Below are 16,879 nucleotides of genomic sequence, written 5' to 3' on the forward strand. Positions count from 1 at the left end.
ACACGCCTCCCCGCGCCTGTAAGGCCGACTTTGATTTCAGTTTAATCGCCCGCGGTCGAGGTAATCGCGGTTCGATCGGGATCGCCCCCGGGGGGCGACCGCGATCGAGCTCCGGTCAACATGGGCGATCAACTCGACGCGAAGCCGCGCGCGGTGGACAGCATTGTCGAGTCTTTGTTGCTCGTCGCGTGGAGGTGGGGATTAAATTAGGGGCGGCGAGCGGCGCGGCTGCGAATTTTCTCGCCGAGTCGCAACGCGAGCGGCCGTTTAATTCCATCGGTCGAGTCGCCGCGATCGAGTTAATCGGAGCTCGCCCCGAGGAGCGCCCGGCTCTCCCCGTCTCTTCGTCGCCCGCTCGCGCCGCCTCGTACCACTCGGTGGACGAGGATTCACACGGTCGGGAATCGAATGTGGGGAACGAGAGACGTGCGAGCGCGCGCCTCGGTGTCTCGGCTTCTCCTCCCCGAGCGAGCCGAACCGGGACTCGGTTCATCCTTACAGGATGGCCTCGTTGCCTGGTATTCCGGATGATCTCGGTCGACTCGGTATAGTCGCCTCTCGGGGACACGGACGGCGTGCAAACGGCGCGCAAACGGGGCGGGAGGGGTGGGGAGGGGGGGAAGGGACGCATCGTCACGCGCGTGTGTCGAATTCGCCGGCGGCGATAGACGCCGCGCGAGTTCTCTCTCTTTTCTTTTCTTTTTTTCCCTTTCTCCTCCTCCTCCCTCTTTGGCATCCCGCGCGCGTAACTAAATCAGATTTCGGAGGCGACGCGCGAACGCGGACGCCCCGTCGTGTGTATATACGTATTCGCGACACGACTGCGGGTACAAAGGAGGCGAGGAGAGGACCGTTATGTCTCTCGCGTTAATATTTCTACGAGGGGAAGAGAGAGAGAGACGGCGGTCTCTCTATACCGTGCCGCGCGTGCACTACTGTTATGTGTAGTGCACGAAAAGTGGTACATTCTGGTATCGCTATGGCGGCGTGTCGGGGAATCGTAATCCTCGGGTTTTCGCGCCGCGCGAGACGCGCGCCGTCCACGGGGCTCTCGTCTCTTCGATTAATTAACGATTGAGAAATGACTCGACGCCGATCGATGGCGTCGAGGCGATATGTCGTTGATTCGACGAGCCATTTCGCGCGCCGCGCTCCCCGCGATCCGATTTTGCCCGCGAGTTTGCGCGATCGCGCACGCAGAGCCCGGGGTAAACGCTCGCCCTCGCGCCTCTCGCGATCGACGGCCCCGGCCGCCCGCGCCGCCGCACGTGACGGCCGATTTTGTTCGCCGCGTTCGGAGAAGACGGCGGCGTTGCACCAGCCGCCTCAGGACGATGCTCCCTTCGGAGCAACGATTCCAGAGCTACGTAATCTGGAATGTCGTGTTAGCTCAGCCGAGCGTGACACCTCCGCCATACGCCGGGGAATCTCTCACGCACCTGAGAATTTCTCGTAGGTGCACCGGCGAACTCGCGTTTCTTTTTCCTTCTCCTCCTCTCCTCCTCCTCCTCCTCCCCCTTCCACCCGATCGTTATCGCGTGCCCGCCGAGGGGAGAGATTCCCCGCGTTCGGAATTGCCGCGGCGCGAGAATCCCAACGTTCGGGCTTCCCGCCGGTGAATCGGGAGCGAGATTTCGGGACGCGAGGAGCGGCGGCGACGGCGGCGACGACGCCGATCCACCTGCCTGCGAATTCGACCGCGATGGTCGCGCGCGCGCGCCCGGGGAAGGGGGAGGCGCGACACGTGAGATCGGTGAGGTCGAGGAAAATAGGTCGGATCTGCGGAGTCGTGAGTTACCGGCGCTCGTTCTCGCGTTCCCCTTTCCCGCTCGCCGTTTCCCCCCGGGGTTTGACGGCAGAGAAAGAGAGAGGGGGAGCTTCCCTCCTCCCGTCCGACGTCAAATTTGTCGATAGGTAAACCGTTGGATAAACCTTAATCCGGCGCGGCCTGGCGCGGTACCGTTGTCTTGGTAAACAGTGGGTTACGGATGGACAGTCGTACAAGTGGGACGGCTGTTTATTAACCCGCGCGTGTTCGACGTTCACAGAAAACCCGGGGCAGACGCGGAGAGTCCGCGCGAAAGAGCGAGGAAACGGGTTTCTCGCGAGCCCGTCCGTCTCCGCGGCGCGGCGGCGCGATCGAGCCCTAAATCCGCCGCTTTTCGCGGACCGGCGAGCGGGGGACTCGCCCGGGGTAAGAGGAGCGCGCGATCGTCGACGACCTCTGCCCCGTTTCGGCGGATGAACGGGAGCGACGCGACGACGCCCCGACGGGGCGGACGTGCCCGAAATTCATTCCGGCGAGCCGCCGCCGAATGGCGACTGATTCCGCTTATGAATGAGTCGCGCGCGACCGCCAGAGAGCGAGAGAGACGCAGCGAGAATGATTCGTCGAATCGGCATCGACGCTGCCAAATTCGACGTCGATCGACGAGTCATTTCTCGCTGGGGGAGAGAGAGAGATAGAGGGTGGGAGGAGAGAGAGAGAGATTTCCTCCGAAATCCGTTTTCGCGACGGTCTCCGACGGCTCGACCCCCGCGCGGCCCGCCGGCGGTTCTCTCGCAATTTCATACGTCACGTATACTCATTCGGTCGATGTACCGTTAATCGGCGTGAATCGTCGGCCTGGCTTACGCGCTGGCGTACGTTTGTCGTTTGAGAAAAATGATTCGCGGGTGCCCTCTTGCCCCGCCGTGCGCGGGCTCCGCGGCCGCGCGGATCCGCGGACGAGGGTCGACCGTAGGCGGGGAAGCCCCCGCGGGCAGGCCCCGAGGAAAAATCCAATCCCGCGGCGTAAGATCGCTCCAACGTGCTTCTAATTGGCCATTGTACCCCTCGCGCGGCGGCTCGCCAGGCGCGCTCGGCGGAAAGAATGCCGTGCGTACGTGCACGCGCGGTCACCTGTTTCCGCGTAATCCGCTCCTATCCGTCCACCCGTCGGCGACGGTCTCTCTCCCGCGAGAGAGGCGAGAGGCGGCGAGAGAGGCCGGCCAGGGAGTCCTTTCTCCGTCTTACCCTCCAGGAGCCCAGGTCTCCCCCTCCTCCTGATCTCCTCTGCCTCTTGTTCCGCTGCGCTCGTACCAGCCAAGGATCCTACCTTGCAGTACGTGTTTATCCAGGGTACAAGACGGCAGAAGAAGCGGAGCGGACGAGCGGCGTAGGAAGAGAGCCGCCCCGGAGTCGTGTCAGGCGTGAGCGCGGAGCGGAGCGAGAAAGGGCCCTGCGGAAAAGAAAAGGGAGGAGTTTCGCGGAACGTGCTCCGTAATCATCGCCGAGGTCGCTACACCGCCCGAGTCTGACAGCAAGGTCGACCGCAAAATAGTCTCAACTGCTAAACGTCCTTGATCCCTTAACGAAGAAGGGAACGAGGGGAGAGGGACAGAGAGAGAGAGAGAGAGAGAGAGAGAGAGAGAGAGAGAGAGAGAAAGAGAGAGAGAAAGAGAAGACGGACGCGAAGGAGCAGAGAAAAGGGGAAAAGGGACAGACCAGCACGCGCGCGCGCGCGCGTCTCGCGCGACGGACACCGCCAGATACTCGCCGGAGCGTCCGGCCCTTTTTTTCCCCCTTTTTGCCGCGAGTTCGCTGCTCGTCCCCGCGTCTGTCCGTCCCGGACTTAATCACCGAGTTATCGAGGTGGATCGCGCCTTCTCGCCACGGGATTAAATGACATTTCCAGGGAGTCTGCCTTCGCTTGCAAAGTGTGAGTGCAAATTGCGCGACAACCTGTCGACTTTTACGCGTATTTCGGGATCATCCGCGAGTTCCGCGAGAGGGAGGGAAAGAGAGAGAGGAGAGAGAGAGAAAGAGATCCCTACGGGGGACCGTCGCGCGCTCGAACGCTCGATCGCGCGCGCGCGCGCGCGACGGTCATCCCCTACGTTTAGGCGCGACGCGAGGCGCCGGAGGATAATTGGGCGACGTAAAACCGGTTACCGATATGTAACAACAACCAGCAAGAAATTGTAAGGTTCGCCGACCTATCTCTCGTTCCTTCCCTCGCGTCTTCTCTTTTTCCTCTCGCGCTGTCGCGTCGCGTTATTCGGCTAGCTCGTCTACGCGGTCACGGCTCCTGGTAACCGCGCAAAAAACGCCTCATTTCCTTTGGATTTGTTCGTCTCTTTCTCTCTCTCTCTCTCTCTCTCTTGACGATTCGCCTTTCGACTCGTTCGGTCCCGTCCCGCCTCGTAGGCTCTGACAAGAGCACTTGCAGACATCAACGCGGACAAATACTATAGAGAAATAGTCCCGGAAACGCGAGCGACGCGCGCGGGTGCAACCCTCAACCTCGGAATGCCTTATCCGTTTTTCAGAGAACCGAGACTAATCATGTTGTCGCAGCGATTGCGCTGGCTACTGCCGGCACTAATCGTGTCCTGGATGAGTCTGCAGTTAGGCGCGGCTCTACCGGCTCGCAACGGACCCTCGCACGTGTCAGCGAACACGTTTGATCCTAGGTCAGTATCACGCGGCAGTTCCCTATGAAGCCTTTGCGCGCGCGCGTGCACGTTAAGCATGTACCATGGAGATTTGTACGGATTTAGAACAGCGCGGCGTAACAATGCGACACGTAATCAGCGCGCGCGGTTCCATTAACGCGGACAGGTCGGCGGCATGAGATAACGCGAGAACAGTAGATCCAGATAGAGATCGCGCCTCGCCTGGGAAAGACGAGACAAGGCGGAGAATGCGGAAGAGGCGCGAAGGATGGAAAAACACGGTCGGGTCTTTCCATTCGTGTTACCGCGCGGCTTAGTTCCCCGGCGCTGCCAGACGGTCCCCGGGGTCTTAACGAGCGTGCTAATTACGGAAACTGTGTGCCTTCCTAATAGCGTAATGATTGTGATATAATAATAATTGTACGCTTCCCATCGGTTGGACCGTACGTTACGCCGTCGCTGCCGTAACTCTCGATCGGGCTTTTAAATTCCGAGACGAGCTCGTCGAGACGAGCGAACACACGGGAGGCTCTTCTCCACGTGAGAAACGAACGAGTGCCGCCGGTCCGCGCCGTTACGTCCCAATGTTACGCGAGTACGATTTACGTTTATTCCCGGATCGAGACCTGACGCCAAGTGGCCCCAACCAGGGGACCGCGACGTTACATTCTAAACGCGCGCCTTCGTACGTTTTACAGCGCGGCCACTCGGACGATCGCCCGCCAGGACCACGATGGACGCGCGCATCGTCCTCCGAACGGCAAAAACGAGACGCAGTCCAGCCACAAACTGGTCGCTTCCCCGGCCGGACTTTTGCGGCCCGACAAGTTTCAGTTTTATACTTACGACGACAAGGGCGATATGATTACGCGGCAGATGACCGCTCAGGAAATTCAAGGTCTCATCGCGGCAGGTGGGGCGGATCACGTCACGATGGACAGGCAGGAGCCTCAAAAAGCCGACGACGTCCTGACGGGCGGCAAGAAGGTCGGTGCACCGTCGCTTGTTTCGCGTCTTTTGTCCCCCCCCCCCTCCCCCCGTCTCTCGTAACCAGGGAGGCTCGACTCTTGAAATCGTCCGACAGCGCGAGAAACGCACGCGAAGATTCCGCTCCGACGGAAGAGTGGAAAGTCAATTGGGTTAAAAGCCGCGCGAGTAGCCAATCGACTCGCAACTTTTCTGTAAGAACCGAACATTCGCGTAACGTTTCTTCTCCGAATGAATTCAAGAATCGAGAACCCCAGGACACCTACCGTGGAAATGCTCGGAATCGTTCGAGTGTTTCCTAGATCTCCATTGTGTTTTCTAAGGGAAACGGCATAATCTCGAACGTCTCCACACGATAGCTATCCAGAGCGCGGCATCTTTTTTTTTACGATACTGCAGATATGCCATATCTCTATCCGTAACTTTCTCCGGAAAAATACCTCGGCGCATCTTGTATCTATATCTAAATCGAAGGAACGCAAGTAACGCGTCTCTTCGCCGGATCCATTGAAAATTTATCTTATCTGTATCTGTATCCTTGATAGAAAAATGTCAGGATACGAAGCTCTGCTCGTAACCACGATAGATAACTATTAGCGCGGCTAATGTGGGATACCATTTGTCGTTGCTGAAGATGAATGGGAGGAAATGACGAAATCGACCGAAAGTTATCTAAAAACGTGAATTAAATAATAGCTTTTGTAATAAATCGTTAAGTAATCCTAAGGCGGTATGTAGCAAACTGAGATACTGGAGCCAGACTCTGGATCCAACGTCGGTCGTACAGATTTCTAAAAACATAATATTTAGACGCAGGAACGAAGCGGGAAGGTGCGAGGTATGGGAGCTAACGGGGCTGTCGCGCCTCTTCGTTTACGGATTTAACACATTCCGTCCGTCGCATTTTAGGTCATGGATGTGGTACAGAAGGTACAGAACGTGCTGAAGAGCGCACTCGATAAGCCACCGACCTTAACGGGCACGATACCGAAGATCCCGGAGCACGCCAACGTCGAGTGGAGCAACATCCTACCTTCGATTCTGTCCGGCGAGACGGACGCGATCTCCCCGAGCGGCGAGCCCAGTCAATTCTCGCACAAGACCACGGCGGACAAGGTGCAGGTTGAATCGACGTCGAAACACCCGGTGAAAAAACCGGCGACGCCGGACATTCAGACGAACGCGTACGCCGGCTTCACCAATAACGTGCCGGGGAAACCTCAGCACGGCCATCACCCGCAGCAGACCGAGAAACCGATGATCCCGGTCCCAGTGATCACCCTGATGGAACAGAAGCTGTCCACGTTGCAATCCGCAGTCACCGAAAGCCCCGACTTCCAGATAGTCAGCATGATTCCGGTCGAGAGTGTCGGGATCAAGGGGGGCCAGGCCGACTCGTCTACGACCGGTGGCAGTGCCGCGAATTCGGCGACCACCCAGCTCCCTGGTCAGACCGAGGCGGGTCAGACGACGGAACAGTACGTCGAATTAGCATTGTCGGAAGCGCCCGAGGACGCGACATTCCCGCAGCTCACGACCTTGGACGTGCACCCTGCGGACGTAACGAAGCAGACGACTACGAGCAACAAGGTGGGTCAAGGGACGGAAGCCTCGGCGACCTACTCGATGACCACGCCGGGCGCGTCGACACATTCCTCCGCCACGAAGGAGACCGCAACGCACGGCGGGTCCAGCGAGCTGGCGAGCGCGACCGACAAGATCTCTCCCTCGAACGCGAGTTACGTCCTCGTGCAGAGTAAGAACAGCACGAAGGTATCTGGCGATTGGTCGCTCGCGTCTGCCGTTACGAAAGGATCTCAGGCGCACGACGACGATAAGACGATCCCGCAAAGCAATACCCTCGCCTCCCCGACATCGATTTCCCACGCGTCTCCGAGACCCGTGGAGGCGTCTAAGGATACCACGCCGCACTCGCCGTCCACGCTCGCTTCCGTCACGAGAATCAAGGCCCCGACAGTCCCGGCGCCCTTGCACACGTTCACCTCGGGCCATTATCTCGGCGAGGGCCTCTCCGCGCTTACGAAAGAGCCGCCGAGCCCGGTCACACCGACGTACGGGACGAGCTATCATAATCCTCTGCCGACCGACATTCAATCCTCGCCGCCGCTAGAACCGTTACCCACGCAGCTAATCGATTCCTTCTCCAGCGTGATAAATCAAGTTTCGGAAGTGAAACCGCCTGTCTTGCCCCTGTCGTCCCCGACGAACGCAAGGCCGCAGCAGGTACCGATCGGGAACGGTAATTACGATCAGAGGCGCAACGTGTCCGAGATGTTCCACGGCGCGGGCCACGAGAACGTCAGGCCGATCATTAATGCGCAAACCTACGTGGCCGTTACCACGGAAATCCCGCCGCGGGACACAACTCCCGAACTCGTTGACTATTCCGTGAATTATCGGCCGCTCAGCGGGGAATCGAGCGGCGTTTCCTCGAGCTCCCGGATCACGGCGACGACGGTCCCAGCTAGGATCGGAGCGACGAATAACAGAGTGGCGAGCAATAATTTAGCCACGACGCCAGCGGGGCTCAAGTCGACCAGCGCGACGATTTCGGGATTAACGGGATCAACACCCTCGTTCGTGCAGCTTCAACTCGAGAAGACGCACGCTACGGCCGCGGCTCCGCCGGCCTTGGCGAGTCAGGCCGAGAGCTCGGCGACACCCGAGTACGAAAGGATCTCCACGTCAACGGCGCCCGTGGCAGTCAAGACGCAGTCGGCTGCCACGCCGATCGACGCGGGTCCTTCTTCGAATAAGCCCACGACGACCAACGAATATTTCGACAACACCCTCGCGAGCTTGAACCTGAGCGATCCGGTGTCCGCGATCGATCAAGTATTGAGCATCGCGCCGCTGCCGTTCAGCATCCCCGCGATCGAGCCGATCGGTTTGCCCATTAACGCACCGAATCTCGTAGCTAGCGGTTTGGCGAGCGGCCTCATCGCCGGATTTACAACGGGCACGCTGGGCGTGTCGACGGAGAAAATTAACAGCGATCAAACGGTTAAGAACGTGTCGGACGAGCACGTGAAGCTCGTCCAAGAATCCGTCGAGAATGTGACTAAACCGCACGCGGTGACCGCGGGACCGAATCCAACCGATCAGAGGGAAAGAAACGTTACGCAATCGACGCAGGAGACACTAACGGACCCGGTTCGAAACGGTACATTAATTTACGGCGCGCTAACGCGGACGAAGGAGTCGAATAAGACCTTGGACCCAGGTAAATTGTCGAATAGCGATGAGAGAATCGACGATTCTACGAAGGCGTCTTTATCGTCCCCGGCGAACAAGTTGGCGAACGATGAATCGAAGGACAGCGCTGGGCAGAGCGCAACGACCGTGGGAATCGTTACCGTAAAACCTGAGCAGACGACAGCGACGGGCGTATTCGGTACTCGGTCGCCAAGCGTCAACAAAACGACGAGCAACAACCAGAAGAAAACGGAGAGCAAGGAGAGGATAAAAACGACGGAAGCGCCCGTTGTGAGGACAGATTTGAGTCCAGAGTTGTCTCAGTCGTCCGTGAAAGTCGCGAATGATACCAGAAACTCGGGACACGCGGAGAGCGGCTCGAAAATCGAGGCGTTGGGCGAAAAGCACTCGCCCGTGAACGTTTCATCAATGACGACCGTGACGATTCACTCCGTCACCGATTCTACCCCGGAGTCGTACAGCTCACACGTATACAGCAACTTCACAGCGGATACCTCCACTTCGGACGCTGTCGGGCCGAAGAAAAATTCTACCGAGCCTACACTTTTGCAGTATCCAAGTCGCGTCACCAGCACGGTTGGCTACAAAGACGACACGCAGAATAAAAAAGATGATAACAACAACGACTCTTCTCCCCCATCGGTCCAAGAATATACCGATAGCTCGATCAAGGTCGTCACGCAAGAGTGGACGGGCAACGCAAGTGGGAACAAGAGCGATACTTTACGGCCTGGCGGCTCTGCCGATAGTACGGCAAATCAGAATGTAGAGCAGACGGTCAATGCCGGGCATTCGAATAATAGTACGGAGAGCAAGATCGCGTCTTCGAAACATTCCGAGAGTACGCCGAAGCCGGACGCGACACGCCTGCAAGCGTCGACGCCGCCGTCGAGTGTTCCGGTCCGCCAGACGAAGCCCACGGCCGGTCACAGGCCGTCGGAGAAGTCCGACGTTACGAAGACCGATGCGGATGTAACTGCCGAGGACAAGTGGACGCTCATATCCCATCAACAGGTCCCATCGGTCATGTCGAAGCTCCCGAAGCCGCCGAAGCCACCGAAGCCGCTGAGGAAACCAGCCAATCACGCCCAGGCGCCGTCGTCGTCGTTGCCACCCTCCAACCTGAATGACAGCGCCCACGTTCGTTCTCCAGGAGCCGAAGCGGCGGCGCAGCAGCAAGATCAGCAGCAGTCCTCGACGCAGTCCTTCCTACCGCTGGACGCGTCTCAGAGCGCGATCGGCTTGGACATCACTACGAGACACACGAGCGCCGACATCGTAAACTTCGCCAAGCTGTGCAACGAGTTGGCCTTCAATTTCTGGGTGGCCACCAACAAAGGTCTGAGCACCGCGAGATCGCTGGCGTTATCGCCGTTCGGCATGACCAGCTTACTGGCGATGATCTTCCTGGGCGCTCGCGGCCCGACGTCCGACCAGATGAACGAGGTGCTCGGTCTGGACGACGTGGCCACGTTCAATCCGCACCTGGTCTTCCAGAACATTACCGATGCGGTGGGTCTGGCCCGCGGCCAGGGCATCGCGAACGCCGCCTTCGTCCGCGAGCTGTTCGCCGATAAGATGAAGGTCAGGAAACTCATGCCCTTCTACAAGGAGCAGGCGCAGCAATTCTACGAGGGCCTCGTGACCGAGGTGAATTTCGCCACCATCAGCGATCTCGTGCGCAGGAGAACGAATCTGCTGGTCAGGAAGCAGACCGGCGGCAGGATCAAAGATTTTGTCAAGACGAACACGGTGCCGCTCAGATCACCTTTGGCCGCGCTCTCCGCCAACGTGTTCCAGACCGATTGCAACAACAGTCTGACCAGTTCAGCCGGCAGGGACGGCGAGCTGTACTTTGCCGTCTCGCCGGCTGTCAGGCAAAGGAAGCTCGTACCGGTCCCGGCTACCACCTGGCGATCAGGTGTCTTGGCCGGCTACGAGCCCAACATCGACGCTACGGCGGTCGCGATCGGCGGCAGCGACAAATTGGTTTCGACCATCTTCGTATTGCCGGGTCAGCAGGGCCACACGGCGCCCGGCGACACCCTGGACCGTCTCGAGCAGCGCCTCGTCAGAAGCGCGTTCCGCGACGGAGCCTGGAACAAGCTCCTCAAGGTTCTGATACCGAGGCACGGTCTCGAGCTGCAGGTGCCCAAGTTCAGTCACAGGTCCGTCGTTAACGCGACCGCCGCCTTGAAGAGGATGGGCCTCGACGAGCTCTTCTCGGGTAACGCCGACTTTAAGGGTATCAACGGCGTGGGTCACCGTCTACACTTGGCCGACGTGTTACAGGTAGATACATCCATCCGCTCGGCACGCTCGATGTGCGCGACAACGTTTCACTTACAATTGTACATTTTCTTTGCAGATGAATCTATTCAGCACTTGTGGCGACGAGAATATTCTTAGCGGCCGACATCACGTGGAAACGTATCCCGCGAGTCCGTTGAGAAGAAACGTTGGACGACGAATGGAGGACGAGAATTCCGGTAACGTCGCTGAGGATGACACCTCGAGATACCGCGTCTTGTCGCAAGCGGACAATGGCGATTCTTACGCGGACCAATCGCGCACGGATCGGTACGGATTCTACAGGGAGGAGAGGCAGCTCTCCGCATCGCTGGAGAGACCGAGATTCAAGCTCGACAGGCCCTTCTTATATTTCGTCCGGCACAATCCCTCCGGTATAATACTTCACATGGGACGTTTCAATCCGCGATTGCTGCCCTAAACAAAGGCTCGCTATCCTCCACCGAATGCCATTAATTCGATCCTGTTCCTTCTATTCGACATCCACGAATTCTTGTACGATCGAGGAAAACAACCGGCCTCTCGACGCAATTGCTCAAACGACTCGTTCTCTATTAGTCGGGAGATACAGCGCGACACGGTATCGCGGCTCACTCTTTTTGAATAACGAAGGTAGGACGTGTGCTTGGCATGTTCTAGAAAATTTGTAAACAATTTTGCCTAGAGTTTATTACGTATTAGTCTCTTCATCGTCTTCACCTAGAGATAAGTAATTAGCACGGTATCGTTCGCGGCACGTTAATACATGTCAAACGGACCCACGGCATTGACATGGATCTTATCACTTTATGGTATATTTAGGGAGTGGTTAAACGCATAAAAATAACAGACTGAAGAACGGAAAAAAGAAAGACGCTACGAAGGAGGAAGATCTTAATCGCGGTCCAAATGATCATAATTTTTATTTTTATTATTATTATTATTATTATTAGTGTTGTACTTGTCTTTTCATGTACGAGCAAAATGTGACGATTAGCGCGATCGCCAGCGAATGTCAAACGCAAACTTTGAGTGTCAATAATCTATTTGGACCCTGATTGACATACGCATTCTTTTTAACACGACCAACAATTGTGATACTGAGCGTTGAATTTTTTGTACATTTCGTAGAATTAATCTGCTAGGATTACGCGTTCAGTCCACACGCACGTGCGTTGTACACGAAAAATATTTCACTGTGTATTCTCTCTCAACGAGGACTTGATGTCGAACGGATGACGCGCTGAATAAAAGCAACATCTCTCGTTCGTTCTGCCGTTTTCAAAAGCAAATTCCACGCTGGCTCTTTGGGCATTACCGTACTTGTGAACACAAGATAAGGAGACTGCGCTACGCGCTGATATCGCGCAACCTACCATAAATAATTGTACGCGAACTTCTTTCCCTATACAGAACAATTCCGAAGCAGCGACCGACATTCATATCGGCATTGTAAAATATATCACAATGTAGAATATATAACAAATAGCGAAAATTACATTGTACCTGCTGCCTATACATTTCAGTCGACGCGATCTTGACGAAACGTATGACTCGCAGACACGTCACGACATTACGTCATTATATATACATATATATATGCATCCGTAACATCATCGAATCAATAAGCTCCGTCGCAAAGGGAAACTTTTTCACATTGTAGACTAATTATGCATATCATCGTCGTTATCTGCGCCAAAATGGTGCGCGTCACTGCGAGGTGATAACTGCACTCAGCGGCAGTGAGGGGAGGTCTTTAGTCGCTTATCTCGTGGTTATCGGGAAGTCGTCGTAAAGGTTGAAGCTTATTGTCTTTCAGTTTGCAACGCGACCGACTAAACTGCGCTCGGGACTGCCTGAACAACACCACTCGGAGTTCCTCACGTCCTTCGGTACGACGCGTCGGGCGATCGTTGCGAACAGCATCGAAAGTGGTTTTAAACGTATCGATCGGCGTACGAGGTAGCAAATATTTCCCGCCGCTGTGTTGACTCTTATACTCGTCCGCCTTGATTGATCCTAATCCGTTAAAATCATTTTCCAGTATCTCTTATCGCTCGCAGGCGGCCGGTTCGCCAGTTTGCGCGCGTTGTGCAACCCGCAAGAATTTTGATGCGTCAACCACTTGGATTTCTCATCGGCTGCTCGTACCTTGTTCCGACGGGACGAATCGAGCGTCGGCAGAAGCGTCTGGTTAAACGATGGGTTGACACGAGTTCAGACACTTCCGTTTGCGCTCAGGTGTCCCCCTTACGCAACGTTCGCGCGACGTAGAACAATGTGAACACCTTGCGTCGCACGATAACGCCATGCTTGACGAATCGGTAGGCTCGGCGCACGAAAATTCGATCGCACCGTCGACTCGTTTCGGCCCCAATGTAATCGCGTCCTAAAAATGTATCCGTGTCAAGAAGATACGGACGAGGTGTGAAAAGCGGCGCTTCGTTACGTCTATCACAGCTCGAAGATCGTTTATCGCCGCAAATAAGTGGTACACACTTGCGATAAGCCGGTAGATCAATAACGACCGCGAGGAAGGAAAATCCGTCTCTCCGACTGGTCTCGTATCCAGGATGTTTTTTCCGACCTCGTTGGTACGTACACCGCCTCGCTGACAATTAATACCCGCCCGGCGGATTATCGATAATGTAATTCGACACGATCATATTGCGCTCCTGATCGACGGCGATTATCAGCGCTCGCTCGCCCGATCGCTATCGACGTCTTGGACTCTTTGTTTAAATGCCGCGCATTATTAGGCGCCGCTACGGAGAGCCGCAGAGCGGCGTAACGTCGAGAGAGTAAAGCCAGACGGGTCCTGAAACACACGAGCACGCGTTTCGTCCTAGACGGGGTAAATTCGCGCGGCTGGGAAGGTATATTACCTATAATGCGAATTATTCAGGATGCGGATTGCTCCGGCCGCATGCTGGCTACTATCCTGGTCGCGTGGGTCACGACGGCGATGATAGCCTCGATATTGCTGCAGTGGGAGCACATGTGGATCGTTCTGGTAATATTGACGCTACTCTTCTTTCTGGTTTGCGGGTACACCGTCTACACCGTGAAGAGAACCCACGCGAGGATCCTGCTCGAGCAGCAGAGAGCGGCGATCCGGACCATCTCGGACATCACTGCAAATCGCAGACAGGTACTTCCCCCAGTGAGAAATGACTCGACACCGTTTCGACATCAGTCGACGAGTCAGTTTTCTCACCGGCATGATACCGCGCGGATTTCTCTTTCCGCAGCAAATTGTACGCGGAGAAAAATATTACGGTTATAAATTGAATGTGGGAAAAAGTGTTACGATTTCTCTACGTTGCAAAAGGTTGAAATTGAAGTTGTATTTATCACTGTGCAAATTGACGCTGTCAATTTTATCTGGACTAGAATGAGCGTTTAAGCGGAAAGACCGGAAATTGCGTCAAATCGAGATACGACCTTGCAAAAGAGATCAGCCGTTGTGTATGTATTTTTACCATTGCTGCGTGTATATGGAGTATATGTCTATTGCTGCATTTATGACAACTGCGTGTTTTTACTAATGCACAATTTGTAAGAGCCATGTTAGCGTCTAAAGATGTGAGAGCTTGCCCCTAGCACAATATATTGGCGCAATATTGGAAAATAATGTAAATCTAGTATTCCCAATATTGATCCAACGAGATGAACGCCTCCTCTTACTTAGCCAATATGTCTATTTAGCGATATTGGTTTAATATTCTATCAATATTGGACCAATATTAATTGTGATTACATTGTTAAATAATGGCCAATGCACTTTCAATGTAAATCTAATATTATATAATTATTATCGTGCAATATTTACATTTATAACCAACATGTGACCAATATTCCACCCTGGTAGCACAGTGCATTGAACAAAGATTGGTTAAACATGGGCCCAATATTTGGTTGTCTTGAGCCAACGTTTAGCCAATGCACTGTGCTACTCGGGCAATGAGAAATGATTCGTCGATCGATGTCAAAACGATGTTGAATCGACATCAATTTAAAGGTGTCGATATCAATTTCAAATCATTTCTCACTGATGCTTACCGAATGTTTAGCCAATGTTTAGCCAATACACTGTGTTACTGGGGGCAGTATATTTCCCTAGTAGCACAGTGCATGGACCAAACATTGGTCAAACATTGGCCCAATATTTGATTGTATTGGGCAAATGTTTGGCCTATGCACCGTGCTACTAGGGTTTGCAACGCCTACGCTGTAATTGATCAAGTTTTAATTTTCGCCGTAATATTCTTCTTGTGCGCGTACATTTTACTCGTACACAGCATGCAACATCTCGAGGAACAAAAGGAGCTAAATTCGTGTCCCTATGTATTCCTTTGCAGACGGGACCGCTGACGTTCGCGATACGGTCGACTCCAGATTTACCGCCGTCTTACGCGTCCGTGATGACCGTTCAAGGAACGTCGGCACCTCCTCGAGTACCCGCCGAGTCACACGAGGACAAATTCGAGGATCCTCCGCCGTATTCCATCGTGATCGCTTCTATAAATATGCAAGAGCGAAACGCGGAAGTCTCGAGTGAACAGCACGTGCCACGCGCCGGGCCCGCGAAGAAAAACGACACCGTCGCTTCTGCCACTTCCGGCCTCGCCTCCGCGACCCCGCATCCAACATGATTTGCAGCTAATTAATTTGCTCCCACAGAAGACGCAGACGGAGACTGAAAAGTGCCAAATCATCCGAAAGATGTGCAAACGAGTGGATGCTGATCGCTCACGATTGGAATCTTTCGTCCGTGAAAGCGATTGTTATCTTCAAGATATCATCAACGAGAAGAGCTCCGGCGGAGGAAAGTGACTGACCAGAATTCGCATGCTCGACCAAAAACGCTAAACGAAGTTTATCGTCAACGAAAGAGTCACGGCGTCTGTTTCGTTATAACAATTTTTAGATTCTTGTAATCACGGTAATTTCCTCGCAATACAAAAAAATCTTTAATTTCCATTTCCCTTCTCATGTTCGCCCTTGGCAAGCGGATTTTCTACAGCGTTTTATGCATTTGTAATTTTTATAGCAATCGCCAAAGTAAAGACTGAGACCGAGTTGTAGCAACAGTTGATCCTTTTTCAGTATTGCTCGTAATATCCCAGCGAGAAATGGCTCGTCGATTGATGTCGAGACGATATCGACACCGTCAAATTGATGTCGAATTTGGCAGTGTCGAATCGACATCGTTTTGACGAATTATTTTTCACCCACAGCGTGAAATGATTCGTCGATCGATGTCGAACCGATGACGAATCGACGTCGAATTTGACAGTGTCGGTCCAACATCGTTTCGACGAATCATTTCTCAGAGATTTGAAGAAACCCAGGCATCTTCAGTCATCTTCTAACAAGATGTTGTTAAGATTTTACTAAAAGATGTCTTCAAGACTTTCTGACAACCCAGGTCCCATAGATATTATTATATATAGAAATTCACGCACGCGGCGAATTTTTATGCAAAGTGGGCGTTACAGTTTCCGCCGAGAATAATGTCTATCGCTCTCCTTCCTGTACAATGTCTATACAACATAGCGAAATAGACAGTACAACTGTCGCAAGAATGCAGTTTAATTCTACATGCGATATGGAAATAATAAATTAATCAAATCAAATTTTATTTCGGCGAAGGATTTCAATGGTATAATCTCAATCTATTGTATTTTCATTATGTCGCCAAATAAAGTTCCATTTGACATAAGTGGACGTGGAAAGACCCTTTACCACCTCTGCCGATTCTTTCTTTCAATGAATTACATTTATTATTTCCCTAGTAGCACAATATATTGACGCAATATTAGGAAATAATGTAAATCTAGTATTCCCAATACTGATCCAATATTGTAAGATGGACGTCTTCTCTTATTTAGTCAATATGTCTATTTAGCAATATACCTTATATACA

General features: G+C 53.9%; 2 protein-coding genes across 2 annotated transcripts; both read left to right on the forward strand.

Moving 5' to 3' along the window:
* Positions 1 to 3,872: 3,872 nt before the first annotated feature.
* LOC105566765 (mucin-19) lies at positions 3,873 to 12,445 on the forward strand. Its single transcript, XM_012021036.1, has 4 exons — positions 3,873 to 4,455; positions 5,136 to 5,424; positions 6,334 to 10,953; positions 11,030 to 12,445. Exons 1-4 carry the CDS (start codon positions 4,292 to 4,294, stop codon positions 11,390 to 11,392), a joined length of 5,436 nt encoding a protein of 1,811 aa, XP_011876426.1. The 5' UTR covers positions 3,873 to 4,291; the 3' UTR covers positions 11,393 to 12,445.
* A 95-nt stretch (positions 12,446 to 12,540) lies between these two features.
* On the forward strand, positions 12,541 to 16,181 carry LOC105566766. Its single transcript, XM_012021037.1, has 3 exons — positions 12,541 to 12,912; positions 12,995 to 14,101; positions 15,312 to 16,181. Exons 2-3 carry the CDS (start codon positions 13,841 to 13,843, stop codon positions 15,603 to 15,605), a joined length of 555 nt encoding a protein of 184 aa, XP_011876427.1. The 5' UTR covers positions 12,541 to 12,912; positions 12,995 to 13,840; the 3' UTR covers positions 15,606 to 16,181.
* Positions 16,182 to 16,879: the final 698 nt, after the last annotated feature.

The sequence above is a fragment of the Vollenhovia emeryi genome, unplaced genomic scaffold (genome assembly GCF_000949405.1).
Source record: "Vollenhovia emeryi isolate VEMERY1.0 unplaced genomic scaffold, V.emery_V1.0 DF939142.1, whole genome shotgun sequence".
Classification (NCBI taxonomy): domain Eukaryota; kingdom Metazoa; phylum Arthropoda; class Insecta; order Hymenoptera; family Formicidae; genus Vollenhovia; species Vollenhovia emeryi.